This window comes from Manacus candei, unplaced genomic scaffold (assembly GCF_025592945.1).
Source record: "Manacus candei isolate 608988 ecotype Guabito, Panama unplaced genomic scaffold, ASM2559294v1 h1tg000007l, whole genome shotgun sequence".
NCBI lineage: Eukaryota > Metazoa > Chordata > Aves > Passeriformes > Pipridae > Manacus > Manacus candei.
In genome coordinates, this window is record NW_026138055.1 from 6092501 (window position 1) to 6115681 (window position 23181).

The window sequence follows — 23181 nt, forward strand, 5'->3', positions numbered from 1 at the left end:
CGAGCGCTCCGCCGGGCCGGGAGGGAGCGGAGCCTCCGTTCCTGTCACCAGCCAGGGAGAAGTTCGGTGAAGAGAGAAGGCTGGGTTTTGAGAGCGTTTTTTTGTTTGTTTGCCTGATGGTTTGTTTTACTTTGTTTTGATTTTCCGGTGGGATGCTGTTTGTTTGAGGGTTGAGTTTTATTTTTTTGGTCGGTTGGTTGTTTGTTTATTTGTTTTCCCTGATGATCTGCAAAGGGATATTTCTGGCTGTGGACAGAGAGATGATGGAAAGCCCCCGGGTAGGGATCTCACCCTCTTTGGAGCTCTGCGCTCCTCCACTCTCCTGCTGGGGTTGAAGTTGTGTATTATTATTCCAAGCTGCGAGGTGCCATGATTTGCACAGTCCCAGCTTGGCTTGCCTCAGCGGAGATTTTGGAGCCACACACACACACGGGATGTTCCACACAGAGCTGTCCTTGGGATCCCACAGCCTCAGGCACACACCCAGGGAGCAAAGTGTGTAGAAGCACATGACAAGTGGACACACAACATACACACAACACACACAGGCACGACACAGAACCAGCCAGGGCCTCCTGAGAGAAAGAGGCAACACCCCTCACTTTGCCCCACACAGACCCCACTCGTGGGACACCATGGACAGAACCTTAAACCTTTCCCACACCCTCACACACACAACCCAGACCTCGGACAGGCTCCCCAAGCCTTCGTCCTGCAGGAACCAGCACAGGGTCACGGGCACTGTCCAACAGTGCTCAGCGATTTTCCCAAGCCACTGGTGCAGAGAGGGCAGGGAGAGCCATTGGAAAGTGCTGATTAGTTCTTATGGCTTGTGTATGGAAAAGAAGAACAAAACAGATTTCTTGTCTTTTGGCTCTGGTTTGGACCTTGTCCTTCAGCCCAGGAGCTGTAGAAGTTCTCCTGGGTCAGTGCTGACACATCTTGATGATGGGTCCATGAGGTCTTATGTGTTCATACAACATTTAAAGTTGAGTTCCTGTAACAATTCCCCTTATTTGTATTGTTCTGTTTTCAACCTTGTTTCTCCCAAGCTATTTTTAAAATATTATTTAAAACTCTTACCACTCTTAATAACCTTAAAAACACGGTGTAGGTAAGAAGCTGCTCTTAAAAACTGCTGACAGTACCCCTGCTTTTACTGAATCTTTTGGTTTCTATTTAACAAACCCCCCACATTTGGTGCATGCAGGCATGTCTTTGTTTTCTTGACATGAATGTTGTAGTGAGGGACATCTCAGAATTGTTTCTGTTCATGGAACAAACCGGTTTTTATGATTATTTACATGATGCAAAGTTTAATAACTTAAAAGAATAACTGGGGGGGGGGGAAGCAGTACTTGGTATTTTTCCTGACAAATGTAGATGAGTTGTAGAATTTTGAATATTTATCTCCTGATAATAATGGCTGGGTCATGTGAGGATAATTTGGAGAATATCTTAGATTGTTTATAGACCTTTGGGAACTGAACATGGTATTAAATACTGATAAACTCTGCACCGTTTACTGCTTCCTTAGACTTACTGTGTGCTAGGGAAAAAGTGTTAAGGAGAAGCAGATTCTAATGCCTTCATTTTGTAAGAAATTGCCAGAATTTCAGAACAGGGCAGAAAGTGTACTGTAAACTGAAGACTCACCTGTAGATATAAATAATAGACTAACAAAAAGCATAACATGCTATTAATATTTTATATAAGATTAATCTGTCGACATTCAGCCGTGCTTATACTTAATAATGTACACAAGTACACAAACATGTATATCCTGTAAAACAAAATAAGCAGTGCTTCTGCACTGTTGTCACCAGTATATTATGATGTTTCCTTACATAAGAGCATGATATTTACAGGTGAATATCTTGGAGAAAAGGGCTACTATTGAATGAATATAAAAATACTCATCATATTGCACCTGTTACGATTAACAAATAAGAAATGACTTTGCAGAGTGTAAGGATGTATCTATACAAAATTATAGACACACATTTTTAAAAAATTTTTCTATTTGAAAAACCATCTAGTGACATCAACTGATATTTCTCTCATTACAAATAAAACAAAAACATTGTTTGTGAAAAGCATAAAAATATGTCAGAATATGAGTTTTATGAATGAAAGGATGCACAAATATTTAACTCTGAGGGTGTCAGGGAGCATTACATTTCAGCAGGTGCCCAAGTGCATAAGTAAATCAGAATAAATCACCACTCTCCAGCCACCCTGTTGTCCTCTTCATCCACACAAAGGGAACCTGCAACTAAAACAGCCCAAGCTCTCTTTGATTTGTGGGTTACTGGGATTTTCATTGTGTTGACAAGACTGTGGGGTTAGAATTTGGCTCCGTTTTTCTCACTGCTGTCACCTACACAACCCATCATCAGCTCGTGTGGGCACTTTGTACTGACGTGCTATTTGATGGGGAGACAGGAATGGGGAAGGGAAAATACTCTCCCAATGTTTGCTCTGACTACCTTTTTCAGTATCACATGGTCTAACTTCTGCTTATTCTAGCCTTGGGAAACAAAGCCAAAGTGCAGTTCACAGGAAGGAGTTCGTTGTGTTGAGCATTAAACAGTCAGAGGGAAAAGGACTGGGCCCCAAAAGTTATCCAGCAATTATGAACTCAGTCTTTTGTTGTTCCTCTCCCTCGGACCCCTTTGAAAATAATCATAGGTTAGAATCACAGAATATTTTGGGTTAGAAGGGACCTTTAAAGGTCATCTAGTCCAACACCCTGTAATAGGAATATCTTCAACTAGATCAGGTTATATATGATCCCCTGAGGTGATTTGGTGATTCAGTACATGGCAGTTTGGGGTCTTTCACCCTGATGTGGTAGGCTGCACAAAGCATATCTCTTCCTCACCCATCTTTTTCCTTGAGACCAATCATATTTATTAAAATCAACATGAAGATGAAAGATTAGAGGGTAAAACTCTGTCTTGAAGAAAGAATTAATTGAGTAGAATTGGATGAAAGGAGCTCAAACGAAGGGTTTGTGTGCCTGAAAGCTTCCCTTCTTTCTTTTTTTTCCTAATCTATCAGTTGCAATATAAAATATATTCTACCTTCATCTAAATCTTGCCTTTCCTGTGTTTTCAGGCCTCTGTGGCTGTAAGAGCACAACCATCACCATTTACAGTCATCTAACACAGTATGTTATGGCAACAGATGAAGTCAGACCAGACCATGTAATCACTTCCCTATGGGAATAAACAATTGTCCTTAAAAGAGACTTCTTAACGTTCACAGGCCTATTTCACGTGGTACTCAGAGCACAAAATTGCTGAGGCAATTTGCTGGATGATCCTACCAGTTATCCCTCTGTCTGCCTGCTCTAATTTCTTTCTTCCAGCCTTGCCATAGGACCAATGCTGTGGGTAACCAGTCAGGGAGCAGTGGCCACAGTTTTCCCTTCTCCATATATGCTGGTGGGCACACTACTTTGCTGTTTGTGTGTGTGTGGCTCTTCCTTTTATGAGCTGAGGGGGTTTTATGTATCCTGGCACCAGAAGTTAGTCTGTAAAGATTTTTAAAGCCAGTAAAAGCTGCTAAGAGGAATAGAGATCTCCAGGTTGAACTTCTAGACTCACAAAAGACATTATTTCCATTCTATTTGTGAGGACAGTTTCTTCTGCTTCTTTGGCTTGTGCCTGTTAGCATCCCACCACTCAAATACCCTGATGGGACAAGACTGGCTCAATAATTAAATGAGAATTGATTTTTCCAACAGCACCTACAGTGGCACTGGGTTGACAGGAAAAAAAGCTGGTCGTTGCCACTGCTGTTTAGTGTAACTTCAAACATATCTCGTCATCTTCATGTTGAGCTGCACTGCTTCAGAAAATCATTTTTGCACTCTAGCACGTGATCAGAATATGGGGGAAGGAATACACCAGAGCGTGTGTGTTTAGCAAGAAACCTAATCCTTCATCTGCCTGTGTGGTTGCCCTTCTCCTTTCCTTTTTCTTTCCATCAGCCCTACGTGCCTTTTTCTGTTTACTACGTGGTGTAAAGGCCAGGGCTTCATCCATATCCTCTCCAAGGTGGAGTTTGTAGTAGGATATTTGTGCCTTCAAAAACACACACAGTTTGTGACAAAGAGCTTCGTCTAGAAAGCATCACACCACTCTCTGTTGCTGTGTCAATGAATAATTAATACAGTGAAATAATTATATGCAATAGATTTTGCCTTCTTGTGATTTACAACTTGTTTTCCATGTTTCTGGAAAGCAAATGGGCTGGACTTGTTGTTTTCTTTTAGTTTTAACCCACACCTGGCTTACCTGGAATTGCTTTGTTTGAGGTCACGTTGCTCAGGCATGATTTTTTAAAATATTTCAAACTGTAAGCAACTTTCTACTAAATAGAAAAGAGAAGTGTTCCAGTAAATTCTGATTAAGGTAGAAGTAGCTACAGAGTAACAGGTTTTTGGATTAAAGGAACAATTATTTATCTGGCATAAAGAGTGCACATACTGGCTTAACCTGGCAAGAAGACAAACTTTAATATGACGCTGATTTCAGTACAGTCTCACTCATTGTAAAATCCACAGACTTCCTGAAGTAAACAAATATGTACACAGTGCCACTGTTTTCTTGACACATATATATATACACGTGTGTACATGTATTGTGTGGCAGATGCCAAACAAACAGATCTACTCAGTGTTAACGCTCTTCACAAATGTACCTGACAGACCAGAAGTTTGAAAACGTTGCTTGAAAATATTTACAGGTTTCTGGGGAAAAAAAAAATCCACTCCCCACCCCCCCAAAAAAACCACCAGAACAACACAAACTCAAAATTATTTCAGGCATGTGGCACCAGATTTCTGTATTTGAGCATATGAGCTCATTAATTGCAGCTTTGAGCTGTGTAAAAATGTGCATCAGTGCCCTTGATGTGTGTATATGTTTGGTGATGCACGATTTGTCTCTATATCCTGTTTGAGAAGTGGACACTAATATCTGCCCTGTAACATAATTAGAAAAGTCATAAAATACCCTGCTGTAGTGAGTCAGGATCTCATCCATCTGGGATTGATACCAAGAGATGTTCTTTTCTAGTGTTGCTGTCAGCACAAATGTTTAAATATACCTTCAAGAGCTGAAATATTTGGAAAGAAATTCTGTTTGCCTTATGTAAGCAAGCAATAGTCTGCTTTTAATGAAGTTTCATCCTTCAGTCTGTCTCTATGGGAAGTGGAACAGAGTCACCTTAATTTTAGGAGGAACTGCATGTGGAAGAAGATAAAGGTGTAGGATCTTGTCTAAAGTGATCTTTTTTCTTTTCTTTCTTTTTCTGTTCTATTCTATTCTCATTACATAATTTGGATTATAAGCTAAAATTTTTAAGCATAAAAATGTGAGCTCTTATAGTGAAAAAAGATTAAGGTGTTTGCGGGAAAGAGGAAAATATCATGGTAGTTTAAAAAATACAGTATGTTTCCTTTAAACATGAATGATAAGCACAGATTAATTTTGCTCTAAGAAGGTCTCTATATCACCATTCTCACATAAACCACCTGAACTCCTTGTAGTAGTGCACTGAATTATACGATATTTTATATCGCTGTCATATGCAGCTCATTCTTTTTTTCTCATCTTTTCCCCAGAGAAGAACTGTGCATGCAGTGGTAAGATTTATTTCTTCCACAGAATTTTTTACTGTAGTCAGGTTGGAGAAGGCAGGTCAAAGAAAAGTGTTTTGCACTTGGTGATGAAATATGTGTTAGTCCTTAAGATTATTTCTTTTTCCCTGGGAGTTTGTTCTACTCTCTGGGATCAGTTGCAGAGAAAGTTCTCTCTCTCCCCCCCTCTCTCTTTCTCTCTCTCTCTCTCATATTAACTTTAAGTTAAAAGCTCAGTTTTGCCTGAGGAGTTATTGACTGAAAGATTTGGTGATCATTCAGCACTTTTAGACCCAGGCCAAGTAATTGCCACTCTCAAGAAATAAACAATTCCAGAACTAACCTGAGATAAACTGATGTAGCTCAATAGATTTCAATCGTTAATACCAGCTGAGGATTTGACCTAACTTTGGAAGGAATTTATGAGAGTTCAAAGGGGTGCAAAGCTGTTCTTGCTGCAAATCACTGCAAACCTACAGTGTTCTTGCATCTTCATAATCTTAAATACTGCTGTGAGAATTAAAATTAACATTTCTCATTAGAACCAACGTTTGAAATTTTTCACCAACCGTGTTTTTTAAAACCATGAGTGATATTTAAATATGGTTCAATCTGGTTTTGTTAATCCTACTAGATAGAATAGACCTTAGTGATAATAGGTACCTTTCACTGAACATGAAATCAAATCATATCAAATAGCCATAATGACATACTTTGACTTTAAAGTTTGTGAGATTTAACGATTCACTCTTCCTACTCTGAAATATCAACTCATTCATCTTTCTCAAAACAACAATACTATAAAAAACCAAACAACAAATACTATAAAAAACCAAACCTCACACCCCCTAAGAGAAACCAAACCCAAACAAAACCAACCACAAGAAAAACAACAGAATTGTTCTTCATGATTGCATTTGCCAAAACACGGAATATGAGGTTTCCTCTGCTCTAATATTTTATTTTTTTTGTAGGTGGCACTTGTGTTGTGAACCCCACAGACCTGTTCTGCTCTGTCCCCGGTCGCTTGTCTCTCCTCAGCTCCACTTCCAAGTACAAAGTGACCATTGCAGAGGTGAAGAGGCGCCTTTCACCCCCAGAATGCCTCAACGCCTCCCTCCTGGGAGGGATTTTGAGAAGGTAAGTTGAAGGTGAGAGTAGCAAGTCCTAGACAGTGCTGTCATTTCTGTAATTTTATTTTCTGCAAAGAGGCTTTTTTCTCTTTCCCTGCTTGGATAGGCGGTAGTATTCAGGGTGAACAGGAGGGGATGGATTGGGAGGGAACACTGGGAAGTTTTCAGTAAATTAGAAAGTTTAAATTTTTCATCAAACTGATTTTTTTTTTACCCCCTCAGTTCAGTTGTTCACAGACATGGAAAGGTGTTGCTTTGCCTTGTTTTGAATGGAAAAAAAAAAAAAAGAACTTTAATGTGCAGAAAAATGTGTGGGAAATTTCACCAGAGCTACAAATCTGACTTCTTGCTGAGAAATTACCTCAAAGCAAATTGTTTTACCAAGTGTAGGTACAGCCCTCATTCAATTAAAACCTAAAATATGGAGGTGTAAGGATGCCTTTTTTCGTCCCTTCTCCTTGGCTTGTCTTTTGAGCACAGAAAAGACAGAATAAGCTGGTTTGACTTTCCTCGTGGTGAGATACTGGAGGAGAAGCAAGTAATTAGGTGCAGTTTTGCCTCTGACCCTTGGCTGACCAGAGCAGACACCTGCAGAGAGCAGGAGAGAAATGAGGAGAGAGGCAGACTGTGCCTCACATCGCAAGTGGAAAACAAGGAGGCAGCTGTAATTCAGACCGGCATATCTGAGTCGCGGTGTCCCCGAGGCGTCAGCTCAGATGGCATGAGCTACTTGAATACCCTTTGATCAAAACTAGCTGGAAAGTCATGGGCTATTTCACTGCTGTCACTGAGGGCCACACTGATCCTCGCACTTATACTGAAAGTCATTTTAACCAACCTGCAGTATTCTGAGAGATGTGGGCATTCAGGAGCTGTCTCGAGCCATCTTGGAGAATAATGACTAAAGATCACAACATTTTTTCAGGGCACAAGCCCCATTTAACTGCCTCTGTAGGCACTGAAATCCAAAATCGACATCCACAAAAACTTTCCTCTCTTTTTGTTTCACACTGGAGAAACCTCCAGTGAATATTCACTTTAAATACTCACACTGCAGACCTCACTACTACACTGCAAGCTATTGAGAATTCAAGGACATCGATTTGAACATGGGGGTTCATTTCTCTCTTCTGTTAAAATGCTAGAATATTTCCCATAACTTTTTGACCCAAACTAAATGTCCCCTCTCCCAAATCAACCCTGGCCATGGTTCAGGAGTTATCAAAAGGCAGGGACCAGTCTCAGCCAGCAGTTTGGATGTGCTAATTCTGTTTTATGAAGCAGAGAGTATAATTGAACAGATTTGGTCAGGTTATAATTGAGGGTTTCACAGCTAAAGAACAGGCTCAAACACCCTGTGTTTGACCAGCAAAGATATAGCAAAACCAAATCTCACTGATGGTTTGCCTGAGACCTGGCAGGGCTGGTTTTGCATTCTGTCAGCAGCAACTGGCTACATATTTTCCTAAATAGCTTGCCTTTGGAATAAAATGTTCTTCAGAAAAAAGTCTTCTCAGAAGACATCTCTGACATGGCCAGAGTTGTGGTATTTCTTAATGGGTAATAACATATATCCAATAGGTGACATTCCAAGTTTGGTTCCTTCCTCTGCCTGAAGCAACTTTAACCTGCACCTCAAAACATCTCGTTAGTTGTGCTAAATACTCAGCAATTGTTTTTTCTAAGCTGATGGCCCCTCAGTCTCATTTGGGGTTAATTATTTGTTGTAGAAAAGCAAAGGTATAATTGTGGCGATGGGTCTTATCTAGTGGACAGGTCATTCATTTGGGATGGGAGATCTCTGGGTTCCAGTCACTGCTTTCTTCACTGTTTAAGCATTTTAACATCAGTTATTTGCTGGCAGCTGGCTGCTGCATCCTGTAAAAGACACAGGTTAAAATTCCCTCAGGCTGAGGAAGAAATCGTACCTATTTCTGCTGCATAAGTGAATATGTCTCAAATGCTTCAAACACTGAGGTGCTGCAGAAAAGCAGCACCTGGATGCACCAGGAACCACTTTGTGAGAACAAAGACACAGGTGTTTGGGACAGGGGCATAAATAACCAATGATGGCTGAGATTTTAGCTTCAGCATTTCCTGTTGCCTTATCCTTTTTCCTTGTAAATTTTGGGCTTTGTAGATAACATTTTTAAGTACCTAAGTCTCTACATAAATTATTGAGGGATAGTTAGATGTGGGTTCCACACAGACATCTACATTTAAGTAGCTCTCTGTCTTCCTTTAATGGTCAGATGAGCCAGATGAGTAAAGTCCACTCACACTGGACATCTGTCTAATGTAATTCTAGAAGGTCATGATTCTCTCTAGTTTGTCTCTGAAACCTGGCTTGACTAAATCAGATATGAGTGTTTGCACTGTCGATATTTATATTTAGTTATTGTAATCCCAGGCTCTGTGCCCAAATCAGGATACTGAGCTCCACCAGGTGGAAAGCTGTCTGAAGATCTGATGCCCCCGTGACAGGCATTAAAATGTTTAACTCTGTCAAAGAACCAACGTCAAAGACTCACACAGGGCAAGCAGGACATTAAGAATACAGCTCTGAAACATTTTTCACCGAAATCACTGTCACAGGCATTACCCCACACATTTGTCAACAAAGGGTGTACAATTTTTGAAATTATATTAACATGGGAAAAGGGTGCAGAATAATGAGAAGTGTCTCTCTTTCCTGCTATTCTCTCATGATAGAGCAAAATCTAAGAATGGAGGACGCTGCTTGAGAGAAAAATTAGACAGACTGGGACTGAATTTGCCTGCAGGAAGAAGAAAAGCAGCAAATGTCACGCTCTTGACTTCCTTGGTAGAAGGTAAGGTTTCTAATGTTGTAATACAGTATAACTATAATTTAAATGTTTCATTGTATCCAACTCTTTTCAGCCACTGTGTTAAATCCCATAATCTGTATTTTGTATACAGAGGAGGACTGACTTGCCTAAAGCCACAGACAGAATGAGTGACAAAATGGAAGTTCATTCTGAGATATCTTGGCCCCCAGCAAGTGTCTTGGCCTTGCAGTTTCCTCAGCATTGATCTGTGCTCTTTGTGCTGGGATCTGACTTACAAATCGATGATTCAAATGTTTTTGTGAGAGAGATGAATGTCTTATACCAACTCTATAAGTAGGTTTGTTTATCCTCTTTTTTTTAAACTTGTGAATTTCCTGGAGCTGATCCAAAAATGTGATGATTCTTTTTCCTCTCATAAGAAAGCACAATATTTAGACAAGCCTTTCCCCCCCACACACAAATGAATGAAATCTGTTTTCAGATAAACTCTAGACAGGCCCAGGAGATACTTTCTTGGCCTTTATTTGTTGTTTAAATACCATTCACCAAATACTGTCAGGCTCTTCAAACCTCCAGCTGGGAGATGCAGGTTCAAACCCCTCAGGCAAAGGGAAGAAACTCTACCCGCACCTCTACTATTCTGGGTGAATCCACTAAGTATCCAGTTTGTTGTCTGGCTGCAAGTAGCAGCTCTGGGAATTTCAGATCCCTCCTCCTTGATGTTGAGAGAACTCAACTCATCCTAAAGGTCAATGCCTTCTACGATCATACCCTGAAAGGTCCATACAGATCTGGGCAAGTAGGCTGAAGTCTCAGCACGTACTACCACAGAATTAGAGAATTAATTAAAGGTTGAAGCTGGAAGGAACTTCTGGTCATCTCCTAGTCCAGTCCTCCTGCTCAAAGCAGGGTCAGTTAGAAGAGGTTGTTCAGGATCTTGTCTACTGAGTCTTTTTGTTATCTGAAAGGATGGAGACCCTTCAAGGCAGAAATAGTGTTGAATCCTCAACACTGGAGGTTTTTCAGTGTCTCTGACAAGGTACTGAGGTTTTCAGGGGCCACTGAGCACAAAGAACTACAATGGGGCTTCTTGGAAATACAGGTGTGTCCATATCACACCTGCTTGTAATAAAGGGAAAGCCATAATGGATTTACAATCTTAGAAAAGGTACCAGGATAGAGGAGCGAGGGCTGTTCTGACCCTCACAGTCCTTCAGGCATCTCGGGTCAGGAAAGAATAAACACAGCTATGACTTTTATTAGTGAACAGAGCAATGGCTTTAAGCTGAAAGAGGGTAGATTTGGAAATTAGGAAGGAATTCTTTACTGTGAGTGTGGTGAGGCCCTGGCACAGTTTGACTGGAGAAGCTGTGACTGTCCCACCCTAGAACCGTTCAAGGCCAGATTGGATGGGGCTTAGAGCAACCTGGGAGAGTGGAAGGGGGTTGGAACTAGATGGTCTTTAGGGTCCCTTCCAACCCAAACCATTCCAGGATTCCATGGCCAGTTATTCATCAGAAGAGACTGAAGGTGAGTAACTCTGTTCCAACTGCTGGCCTGGGATTGGTGGCAAAGTTCCTTTACTGTAAATCAGGATTAAATTCCTGTTTCCCAGGAATGGAGCTGTGCTCCCCTCCCTGTCCTTTCATCAAAGCCAGTAGCAAACCTGTTATTGAGCCTGTGGTGCCGGTTTTGTTCTTGGGCTGCCTTACTGCGAGTCCTAAAGATAAATACTGAGATGGCTGAGCTCACTTGGACAGAGACCTTTTTGCCTGGATATGCTAATAATGAATTGTATCTACTGGAATTTTTGAGAATGGCACCAACATGTGTGTTTATATTCCAACAGAAAACAAAACAAAGCTCATTTTCTGTTTGTGTAACCAATCCTGGGTCAAACTTGGCAGTGCTTATTGAATTCTTTGTTGTATAAGCTGTTCCCCTCTGGACATGCCGATACTCCTTCCAAGGGTAACTAAATTATATCACAGTTTTTGCAAAGAAACCCATCCCTCAATGGTTCCTGCTGCTGGAAGAGGCAGAAATGGAAGGACAGAGGCTTATTCTGTGGTTTAGAGAACCCATAAAGAAAGCATCATTAGCTTTTTCTGTGTGATTTCAATACAGAAATTGAAATAATAATTTATTGGTCTTATTAAATCCTAGACTGTGTGAACATCTCATACAGATGCAAGGTTGTGTCACCCTTGATTACTTTAGATGGTTCTAAATTTATTATTATTAAATGTCTTCACAGTCTTCAGTATATTGAGGCCTTTAATATCTCTGAAAGGTGGGAGTGTGCTCAACCTCAGATATCTGTTTGATGTTAGAAAAGACAAAATTAGTTGTATGGTGAATAGGTATATTGACCAAAACCATTTCAAAAATCTCTGGCATGACTAATATTTCTTTTCATCTAAAACAGACTAAAATAATTGATTTTTGGGGAATACTGCTAATTGACTTTATGAATATGAATTTGTGTCCTTCTGTTTTCTGCAAATGTATTCATTTTGGAGTTCAGCATTGCTGCTGGATGTTTACTGTTATTCTTGTTTTGGTCAGGTTGTGTCTTTAGTGTCTTTGGTAGGGACTTGTGGAGCCCAAAGTAGGAATTGTTTGACAGATCAGCTCTGCTCCTTTTGTCATCCACATAAATTAGTACAATGGGTGGGAAGATGGACAGGGAGAATGAAGTCAGTATTGCAGGACTCTCCTCAGCAGAATGGGACAAATCCTTGTGCAACCTGTAGGGGAGGGATGCCCTCTAGTGCCTGGATTAGATGCAGGGAAAGGTCATTTTTCTTACCAGCTCCAAAAAGAACATTCCTACATCTTGGCTAATGCAATAAAGGCTCCTTCACTAAATATTAGTATTGTCAAGGCTAAGCCTTACCGCTGGCTCAAAAGAGTCAAAAGCCACTCCAACGGCAGTAAGGAAGGATGTGAAAAGAGGAGAGATGTCCCCTTCTCTTTGGACACGTCACTTCTAAGGCAGAGGCATAGCACAAATGTGATTGCAGATGCAGGTAAAAGCAATGCATGAATGATTTTAAAGCCATCAGATAAAAATAATAATAATAAAAAAATTAGAATAACTTACGAAAATATCTATAGTTTGTTTTCCCATCAAACCTAATTAAGACACTAAATTTCCTAGACACAGAATTAATGGCATTCCTCATTTGGGGACCAAAACTCTGGAGAAAAATAGGTCAGTGGTTACTTTTTTCATCCTGCTCTCGACTGTCACAGCTTCTCCCCCACCAGCCTTTGTTTAAATACCCTTCCACTTGTTCCTCCTCCCTTCTCACCCTACAAATAGAATAAACTTTCCTTCCACCTCCCGCCTGTCCCTCCTCCCCCTGAGTAACGTTTCTGCTGGGTAGAGCATCCGGAGGAGGCAAAGCCGAGCGGAGAGTGGGAGGTTCAGACGCCGTGTCCCCCTCCCGGGACACAGCTCCTGCCTTCACTCCGCATAGGAGCATCTCTCACTCTTGCAGGACCCAGGGGACCCTCACGCTGCTCCTTGCACCTGCCCACAGAAACATTTCAAGGTACTCGTCTGGTCTCTCCGCTGAGGGTTTCCAGAGCTGTCTCTGCCAGTTCTGCTCCAGCAACTGTCCCTTTCCATCACGGAAAGCTCTCGGGTCAGTTGTCAAACTGCGGGGCAGAGGCAGCGCTGCCGGGAGCTGCAGAGCCGAGTGCTGGGTTTAAGGAGAGTCCACGATCCCCAAGTGCTCTTTGTCTCTCCAGGGAGGAAGAGCTGGGGATGTCACACGCAGGGGAATTTGATTTTAGATTGGATTTTTAGATTGAAATCAGGCAACTAACTGTAAAAGTAAGGGATTATAGAGGTTTCTACCTTTAGTGTGACTCCTATGCTGATGTCAATAACGAGGCAGAAGGCAGCAAATCTAAAGCAAAAGAGGTCAGTTCATCCACATTTCCAACATTTGCACATTCTCCCCTAAAATAAATGTTTGTCCAAATTATGATGTAGAAAAAGAAAGAATATATTCTATGGCAATTTGGTTTCCCCCACCAAGCAGATTTATACTCTACTATACAGTAATCCAAGGGACCTTCAGTCCCAAAAAAAAAAAGTATATCACAATCCACTTCTAAATATCAAGTCATCATTGGGTTCTGGTTCAAAATTACATCTTTGCTCAACACAGAGGTATGATAAATCATGTTCTGCAGAGTGTTTTCATGTCCAAATTTTTATTTTTATTTAGAATTTAAAGATATAATTTAGGATATCTACTCTTTATGGCATAAAGAAGTGCATGCTTATATAAATAAATATACATAGCTCTAATGTATATTTGTGGTATACATCAGCTTTCTGTTTCCAGTAAAAATATTTTTAATTTCTATTTAAAATATTTTTAATTATTATTTCACCAAAATAACTGCTATATTTGTATCTATATTTTTACCTGTATATTTCCACAGCACATTAGTGGTTTTGTTTCTTTTTCTTCATGATTTTATCTCTTCATATACCATTAGCATTCAATCACAATCCCTGCTGCAGACAAATTTCACACTTTTGAATAATTTTCTCAGATCATCAGAACGGTTTAGTATAATTTTCTCATCTCTACTAAATAATATAAACCATCTTTGTAAATATAAGTTTGAATGACAATTCACATTTTCTTTCCCTTTTTTTAACAGTAAATGAAAACATACAAATTTAAATCACTTTGCTGTGGATTGTGTTAAATAAGTGCCTCCATTTCATCACATAAAGTTTTGCTCTCTAGAAGAAACTAAGATTTTTCCAATGGCTAAATATTTAAATTCTTTGCTGTCTACATTCCATGTGTTGTTACCGGGTCTGAGTGGGACCACAATAGAGCTGCCTGGAGAATTGTAATTCCACCGGATGACAGTTCCAAAAGGGTTTGACTTTATCTTCCTTCCATGCTGGAAGGAAGAGAAACCTATCAAGTATTTTCATGGAATTTGGTTGAAAACAAAAACCTGGTGCTCTTCTGCCATTGATTTACTCTTCAAGTCTTTATTTTAGTAAGAGTAAAAGCAGAGTTGAAATAGAAATTTTGAAGCACCTCTACAGGAATTTAATAGCTACGGCTTGAATTTGTATTTTTTCTCATCTGTGAAGAAGTCTGGGACATGTTTTAAACACCAAGGTGGCAGTCAGCTCTATGTCTATTCATTCTGATTCACTTTTAACATATCACTGAAGTCCATTTTGTTTTCACTGAAAATTACTTTTCTAGAAGCTGTAAACTAAATGGAAACCATTTCTGCTTTCAACTCAGTGAGAGTCGTTGCTTGTTAACTTATTCTTTTTAGGCATGCTGGAAATCATGTTTAAAAAAATCCAAATGAAGTAGATGATTTTGGTTATAATCTTCATTTTTTGCTGTAGAGTTGGTTGTTGTTGGTTGAGATCAGCAAACAGGTTGCCTGGGAGAGGTGCAGGTATTTTGCTACTACCTGAATTCAGCTGGGTCAGATAAACACACAGCAAAGTGTTGGTTTGTGGAATCAAAACGTGTTTTTCTCATAAAAACTCCAGTGGTAGAAGGGGAGACAACAAAATCTGGAAAGGGGGGAAATGGAGTTGGAATAAAGGTCAGTGAATGTGGTTCCTTATTTCTGATGCTGTCCCTGGCACAGAACCACTGTTTCCATGGAAGTTCTCCTCTTCCTTGTCTTGGCCAGGTCTGTGCAGAGCACACCCAGCCTTGCTGGGGATGGGATTCACCTCACCATCTCCATTGCAGTTCTATTTGACCTTTCATGTCAGATTGTAGCAAACAGGGAGAAATCAGCACTGGGGAATTAATGATTAAATTAAATTAATAATTAAACACTTGATTAGGTTGCTCAGAAAAACTGTGGAATCTCCATAGTTGGAAATATTCCAGACTAGGCTTGAAAATTAATAACCTAATCTAAGCCATGCTTCCAGTAGAAGTTCCCTTCTAATCTAGACTTTTCCATAATTCCTCTGATTCCCTTTTGCCTTCTGTTCTAGTATAGGACTATACATGCTTCAAGTGCTAGTTTGTCTCCACTGAGTTGGAGGTATAAGGTCAGACATCAATACCTACAGTTAGTCAGATGAATTTCACATGTTCTCAAAGGGAGGAGTTACAGGTCCTTCATCCCTCCAAACTGCTCACCTGGAGCATCAACATGATCTTCAAAGAGCCAGGGTCCAATGTCACTTCTCCTGATGGCAATCAAACACACAACTCTGAAAAAATATAAAAATAGGATAAACCCCCACAACACCTGAACTCCAGATCTATTCTGGAGCAGACCTCTGTTAGTCACTCATGCAGATGTGCTTCAGCATATGCTTCTGGTAGCTGACCTATTTCTTCTTATTCAATGAGATGAGAGCAAGTGTCATCTGGAAGTGCCTATTTCCCACCAGGGAAAGACTAATTTAGGCACAGATGTTCACAATCCAGGCAGCTGCTTTTGATCAGATAAATCCCACACCAGGGTTGTCAGACTCCCAGTGTGCAGGTCAGAGTGTTCAGTAAACCCTAAAATAAAGTTCTGGGTTCTCTAAGGTAGTAAAGAGAGTCAGGTTCTTCCAGAGGTATCTGGCAGCCAGCATGGAGCTGGGTTATGGTGCCCCAGTCTCTGTAGTGAGCTAGAGAGATGCTCAGTGTCACAGACTTCTCACAGAGCCTAATGGAGCCAGGTACTTCTTTTCCCTTGATTTAACCACCTATAAAATAGCAACTGTCTTCTGCATTGTCCTCCCTGTTTGTTTTGCCTGGTCTATTTTGCTTGCAATCTTTTGGAAACAGGTTCATTTCTTGTATTCTACTCTGGGGTCTACTGATCTTTAGTGTGGGGCCCTAGTATTGTCCCGTTGTCTCAACCCCTAAGCAAATATATGTACGTTATCCCCATGGCTCTCTCCTGGTGCAGAGGGCCATAGTTCCATTAGACATAGGGAAGTGAAGCACCAAAGGCTGACTCAGCTCTTCAGAGTTATTTATTCCTACCTCCCAATCCTTTCCATACCTTAAATATCAGTGATGAACTGGGCTTACAAAACTGGAGCAGTTGCCCACTACTCACTGGTGGGAAGGGAGGGAGCTAAACATAAGTGTCTTGGCTGGTATTTTCTGATGAAAGTAATATCCTTCCTTCTCATAAGAGGAATATCCCTCCTATATTCTGGCTGGCACCATCTGATGACTAAGCATGGACAGACCAAATGGGCTGAAATGTGTAACTGAGTTGAGAATGGCTGTCTACAGAAGTGATTTGCTATTGTGGGTTTGTTTGTTTAAAGAGCGAAGCAAATCTGTAACAATAATAATAGTAATAATGATAACAATAACCCTAAAAACTGACTGACCCCTTTTGTTTGGCCACAGGGGAAGCACTACACTTGGCCAGAGATTTCGGCTACACCTGTGAAACAGAGTTCCCTGCCAAGGCGGTGGGAGAGCACATTGCCAGGCAGCACATGGAACAGAAAGAGCAGACAGCGAGGAAAAAGATGATCCTAGCGACAAAGTAAGGAGGGGGAACGAGAAAAGAAATCTGTCTGTCACTTCTCCATGTTGGATCTGGGGGCTGGAGGAGGGAGGAGTGGGAGTATGGAGCTGGGAGTGTGGTGACTGCTATCACAACAGTGCTCAGTGATGGAGTGAGAGCAACCCTCGCCAGAGATGCTGAAAGAGGGACCTTTTTTACTACAGGGAGGGTTTGGTGGCTGTGCTCTCATTGCCTGTGGTTAAGAGGGCACGTACAACTTCTCAGATGCTTTGGTTTAGGTGACAGGAGGGGATATTATTACACGGTAAGATCTGTAGGACAGAGACAGGCTTTGTCTCCTGTTTGCATGTGAGCACAAGATCTAAGCTCCTGCCGAAGTACTGGTTACCCTCAGATAATTATCATTAGTCTGCCGAGGGAGTGTTGGTTTTTAGAGGGATAGATCCTCTCTGGATGGAAATTGCAAGAGTTCCCCTGAAGTCAAAGGCACTGGAACAATGTACAACAGCAGGGGAGCTTTGCTAAAGACATTAAAGACACAAAGAGACACCAGACATCACTCTAAACAAGCCACTCGCCTCCCTGGAGCAGTAACAACATGTTAGGATAACATTTCATCTAGGTTAATTAGCCTTGATGAGGGAGGAATTAGCCTTCATGAGCCATGGGAGACAGGGATAAATAGCCTGCATGGAACAGTGTAGACCTACCCTAGGTGTGTGGTATGACCACATGGGGTAACCTTGAACACATTCACGCTCTCCCTGTGTTTGCTGCAGTGTTACATGTGAGGCTGCAGCAGAGCTGAGGCCAGAAATCCAAACCCTCAAATCATCACTTCAGTGCTGGAAATGTTTGGAAATCATCCAAACTGTGATACATCCAGCAGAGAGGAATCACCCTGTAGTGGGGAAGAGGGCTGACCAGCAGCAAGGTTGTCCTCTGTATCCCAATGTCCTTCTGCTTTCCCAAGACTCCTGGCCTTGATGTATCCCTTTGTACCCAGAGCTCTTTGCCCTGAAGATGATCCAGATGCAGATGCACCAAAACATCCTGGGCTTGTAAATCTGTGTGATCCTTTCCTGGGGTGATAAAACGATCCCCATGTGACTCAGGGGGCATTTTCTGGTAGTGAAGGCTGTGAAACACCTCACATATCATGTTCCCAATTTTTTTGTACACTAAAAGGAATAATATAATTGGAATATGATCTCATTCTGACCTCCGTCGACATTTGTTATAAGGGCTCAAGGGGTTTCAGAGGCGTGAGAACAAACCAGCTGGCAAGAACTGGGAAGTTGTGTCTCCCCATTTCTGTGTAGCCCACTAAAAACCTGCCCTCTAAGTGTGTAAGAGCTGATTGTACTGCTGGGCAGCACAGCCTAAACAAGACTTAAGACTGCAAGTTGCCCCAGCTGAAGGATTTGACCCATCTATGAACCACCACTCAACCATAATGATACAAATCCTCCCCACTTTTTCCTTACTCTAGTGAGAGATCACATTGCTGTGGGTTGCAATAATCAGTGGGTCACTGTTATGTCCTGTCCCCAAAGGCTGTCAGGTTGAGGGGCACCCAAGAGTCTCACTACCCTTTCTCACCACTCCATACCTGCTTTCTCACCCTCTTTAGTGCTGAGATGGAGAGTCATGGGCCCTCATTACCCCTCACCACCATGAACTTTGGGCTTGTAGGCGGTTATCCTGCACTTGTAAGGAACAAAATTACTTTTTCCCCCGTCCTTTCAGTTAAAAGCACCAGCAAACTGAGCAGAGAGATCTGTCGATAATACAAAGGCCACATCCTACTGCAGTCAGTGTCTAGTAACAGGGACAGATGGGTCAATGTGTGTGTTACTACTGCCCTCTCCTGCCTGCAAGGAGAACAGTGATTCCCAGCCCGGTCTTGTCCAGGTGTTACAGGAGAAACAGGTCTATGGCATCATGGCATTTTCCAGCCATGCTTCCATATATCTGATACAAGGTACTCCAGACAATCATCAGGAGTTTAAATTGCTCACCAGTCATACCTAAGCTTTAGTTTTGCAGTTTCATTAATTCCACAACTTCCCTGACTCGTGACCTTGTGAGTTATGACACCAAAAAAAGTGGTGGATTGTTATGCTGCCACCAAAACCAACACAGAAATCCCAGGGTGGCAAAATCTCTCAGGACAAGCTTTGCCTATGGAAAGAACTGAAGTGCCACTGCCTGTGTGTGTTGCTGTTGTCCACCGTAGGACTGAGCCAGAAGCCCATAGAAGTGCCTTTGGTGAGACCTTTCACGTGTGGGGTACTGAAGAAAAATAAAGTTATTTCCATAGCTCCTAGAATAACGGTGAAATTCCATTCTGGATCTAAACACCCAGCTTCAGTGGCTCGATTCAGTTGCCCAAACACAAGCACCTCTTGCCATTTGAGTTGAACTGGGTTATCCAGCTTGGTTACCCACTGCTGCCCCAGGAGCACACAGGTCTCTTTTTGTTGCTGTGTTGCATTGCCAGTTATTATGGATGTCTTGGGTATTGCATATTTATGTGTGTGTACCTAAACAGAGCCCTTAATGTCTACAATGGTGAAGTCTCTGGTGTCCAGTAGGAGCTCCCAGGCCTCCTTGTCGTCAAGGGCATCTATACCTTATACTCAAGCAATCCACCCACCCTGAATGGAAGCAGTTCAGCTGCCATGCTCAGAACTGTGGCCCAGGGGCTAGTGAAGGCTAAAGGTTGCTGCTTTAGGTGCCAACAGCCCTCTTTAATACATGTGGGCCACTGAGCTTAAGGCAATACTCTCTTCACAGCACAGTCTTCCACATGAGACAGAGGCAGGGATAGACACATATGTACATAGACCAAAACAGAATACTGTGAATAATGATTTTATTGTGGAGTTGATTACAGCCAACACAGAATAGTCAATATCTGACTCATGACACTTTTCTGATATCTGGTTCTTGGGTGCCTGGAAATTCTGGCAGGAATAAATCAGACTCAAGGGTTCACATTTGCCCCACTCTTGTACTCAACACAAGGTATTTTCTTTGGTCACTGATAGGGATTATGGACTGGGTGGGCTCTTGTTCTGACCCAGTACAGAATTTTTTATCTTTTATTTGACTTACTGGATCATCTAACCATGTATCACAAATCATTAGATGTCTCCCCTGAAGGAGTGGCCAGGACTTATTGTAATTAATCTGTTCTCCCTAGGGCAGCACAATCATCTTTCTTTGCTTTTTCAGTCACAGTCCAGCTCAGCAAATAACTGTCAGCCCCTCTCCCTGTCACTACCCCGGGTGATGTTTTACTGGTAGTGGAGGCTCTGAGACACCACTTTGCCTAGAAATCCCCTTGAAAAAACCCCACAAAAACTAGGTTACTGCCTTTTACAGGTTTTCATGTATAATAAAAAAAGTTTTTTCTTTTCTTTCTAGCTGCCAACATTCAGTAAAGACTTTTGACACGTGAAGATAGAAGGGAACTTAATTGCACACTTGGTTCTGACACTTTCCTTTGTCAAAATAAAAGAACTTTTAAGATGAACTTCCTCAACAGGTAGAAAGTAAAGGTTGGAGGAAGGAGAGAAGAGCAGTGCTGACAGGGCCGACTGGGGATAGTAGATTGTTTAGAAGCCAAAATGACTGACTGTTTTCAGTTGTTGAAAGGAACTGTTTTTCCTCTAAGGACCTGATTCATTAAAACTGTATGCTGCATTTACATACATTTCTGCTGAATACCTCTCTTTGTCTGAAAGGCTAAGATGATGCTGTCTTTTCAAGCAGTCAGTGTCTGGGTTCATACAGATGACAAGCATTTGCAGAAATCAGGCTTGGATGGGGTCCAGCAGCACAGCAGGAAATAGGTTTCTGCATCTCCTCCCCTCTTAGTCAAGAGAGAGCTGTAGTATTCAAGGTCTGTATCCCCAACTTGTACAACAGTGATATAGTGAAGGGTAAAACAAGTTTAGTATCATTTTCTTGCTGGTAACTCAGCAATAAAGGACCTTCTAAAGACCAAGAAGCTGAATTTACTCACTTTTGTCCCAAAAGACAAGAGTTACAATGAAGAACCCAAATTTTTCTAGGACCAGATGTGCAATGAGTCTTCTAACAGAAATCATGACCACAGAGGTGCTCTTTAGTATTAGAAACTGGCCCCAGGCACAAGGATTCCATCTATGCTAACAAAGTAAACCACACACACACACTGACTCATCAGATTTCAATTGTCCATGCTATTAAAATGTTAGAATGGCTCATTGAATTCTCCCAAACATCTTCTGGGCATGTTCTGTGACATAGCCCACACCAGGGTCTATTCTCAGTAAGCCATAGGGTTTAGGAGGCTAGAGAAGCATAACTATGCTGACATCAGATGATAACAAATTGCTTGCAGGTATGAGGACGACCCCTGGCACTCTGTACTTCACTGGGTGGCACTGTTAACTAGGTTAAATGTAGTCACCATGACCAGTATTAAGTCAGTCCAACTAGTATCAGGTAACCTAACTGAATGTCCTGATCATCTGGAGGTGATCATGCCCTCCTGCCCCCCTATCAATGCCTATATTTCCAATACAGGCAATGGAGAAATAATTTGGAGAGGTCACTTTTCCCTTTTTAGTTAACTGTATCATAAACCAAGTGAAAGTTAATGATGTCTAGTCATCCATGGTCCATATAATATTCTGCTGAGGATAAATGGAGCTGATTTTGTTTCTTTTTTTAAAAGTATATTGGTAGAATATTCCTAAACTAATTTGCAAACTGACCCAATGCAACAACATCACAGGAATGAAAAGGCCTTATTCTCAGGTCTTTCCTAGTGTTAGGTCCTATATTGAGGAATCCCAGGGGATTAATTTAACCCTCAGGTGCTGAGGCATCCTGAGAAGCCGGAGGGAAGGCTTGAGAGGGAAGACAATAAGACCATCCATCCTTTACAGAGAAGCTGGGTTTCAATGCTGGTGGGAGACCAGACAAGACAGAGCCTGAATTCCCACTACAAGAGGTCTTTCCTTCAGAACTCCTTTTGCTCAATTTGTCTTAAGGGTTGGGGGTCAAGAATGCAAATCCAAAATATCCAGGACTTCAACTTGCAGATAAACTGGTGCACACAAGCAAATGTACAAGTATTGGTGTGTTTACACAAAGTAAATAATAAAGCAATTCACACATTTCAGGCATTTTCTAATGCTAGTTCAGCATTTTCTTAAACTATAAGCCTTGCTTCAAATGTACATGAGCTAAGCCAGGTTTAACACTGCCAGACCGGGGGTAGCTCAGGAGAAAAATCACATTTTAAAATGTCAGAGTTAATATGCTTCCAGAGGGGAACTATTCCTGTTCAAGAGATTCTGTGTGTTGTTTACTCTGAGCATTTGCAGCTGGGAAGCAAGGGATGGATTTGTTTGCCCTTAGTTTCTGTAACAGTACTTCTGCCAAGGAATTCTGTTATGAATGAGATCACTCAGGATAAGGTGACAATGTTATGGGAATCAGCTCTGAGGAAAGGATTACACCTGTCTTATTTAAGGATTTCTATTTTTCCACATAGACAAATATGTAAAGAATTCCAAGACCTTCTAAGTCAAGACAGATCACCCCTCGGATCCTCCAGACCGACTCCAATATTAGACCTCGACATCCAGAGACATTTAACACATTTCAGGTATGATTTTGAAAGAGGAACTAAATTAACTAAATTCCATAATTTTGATAAAGACTGCATGTAATATTTTGATAGTGTTTGTTCCCTTGCTTAAAAGACATCCAAATAAACAATTAACATCCATAATCCCTGCTATCTGTGCCTATAAAAAGTACAGGTTTGCCCAGCAATGTAGTTTTCAAGCTCACTGCATTCAACCTGCTTCTAGGACCACAGTCTGGGTAGAGTAATTTTCTACATCTACTGGCCAAGTACCTTCATCTGTCCAGAAAGTTGTCTTGCTCTGAGTGTGACCCAAGTCACAGGTCACAAGTGGATGGTCCAGAAGTGTAGGAACTCAAGTTTAGAGCCAATATAAATTAATCAAGGTAGAAATAAAAGGAGGAACAGACTGCATCCTTCACA

General features: G+C 41.4%; 1 protein-coding gene across 4 annotated transcripts in view; it reads left to right on the forward strand.

Annotated features, from left to right (window-relative positions):
• Window positions 1-23181, forward strand: part of TFAP2D (transcription factor AP-2 delta) — a 46869-nt gene that overhangs the window by 9953 nt on the left and 13735 nt on the right. For all 4 annotated transcript variants that reach the window (XM_051812700.1, XM_051812718.1, XM_051812691.1 and 1 more), the window contains 4 exons: window positions 6625-6790; window positions 9496-9614; window positions 16985-17126; window positions 22663-22776. In XM_051812700.1, the coding sequence (XP_051668660.1) occupies window positions 6625-6790; window positions 9496-9614; window positions 16985-17126; window positions 22663-22776 (541 nt within the window). The remainder of the gene's footprint in view (window positions 1-6624; window positions 6791-9495; window positions 9615-16984; window positions 17127-22662; window positions 22777-23181) is intronic.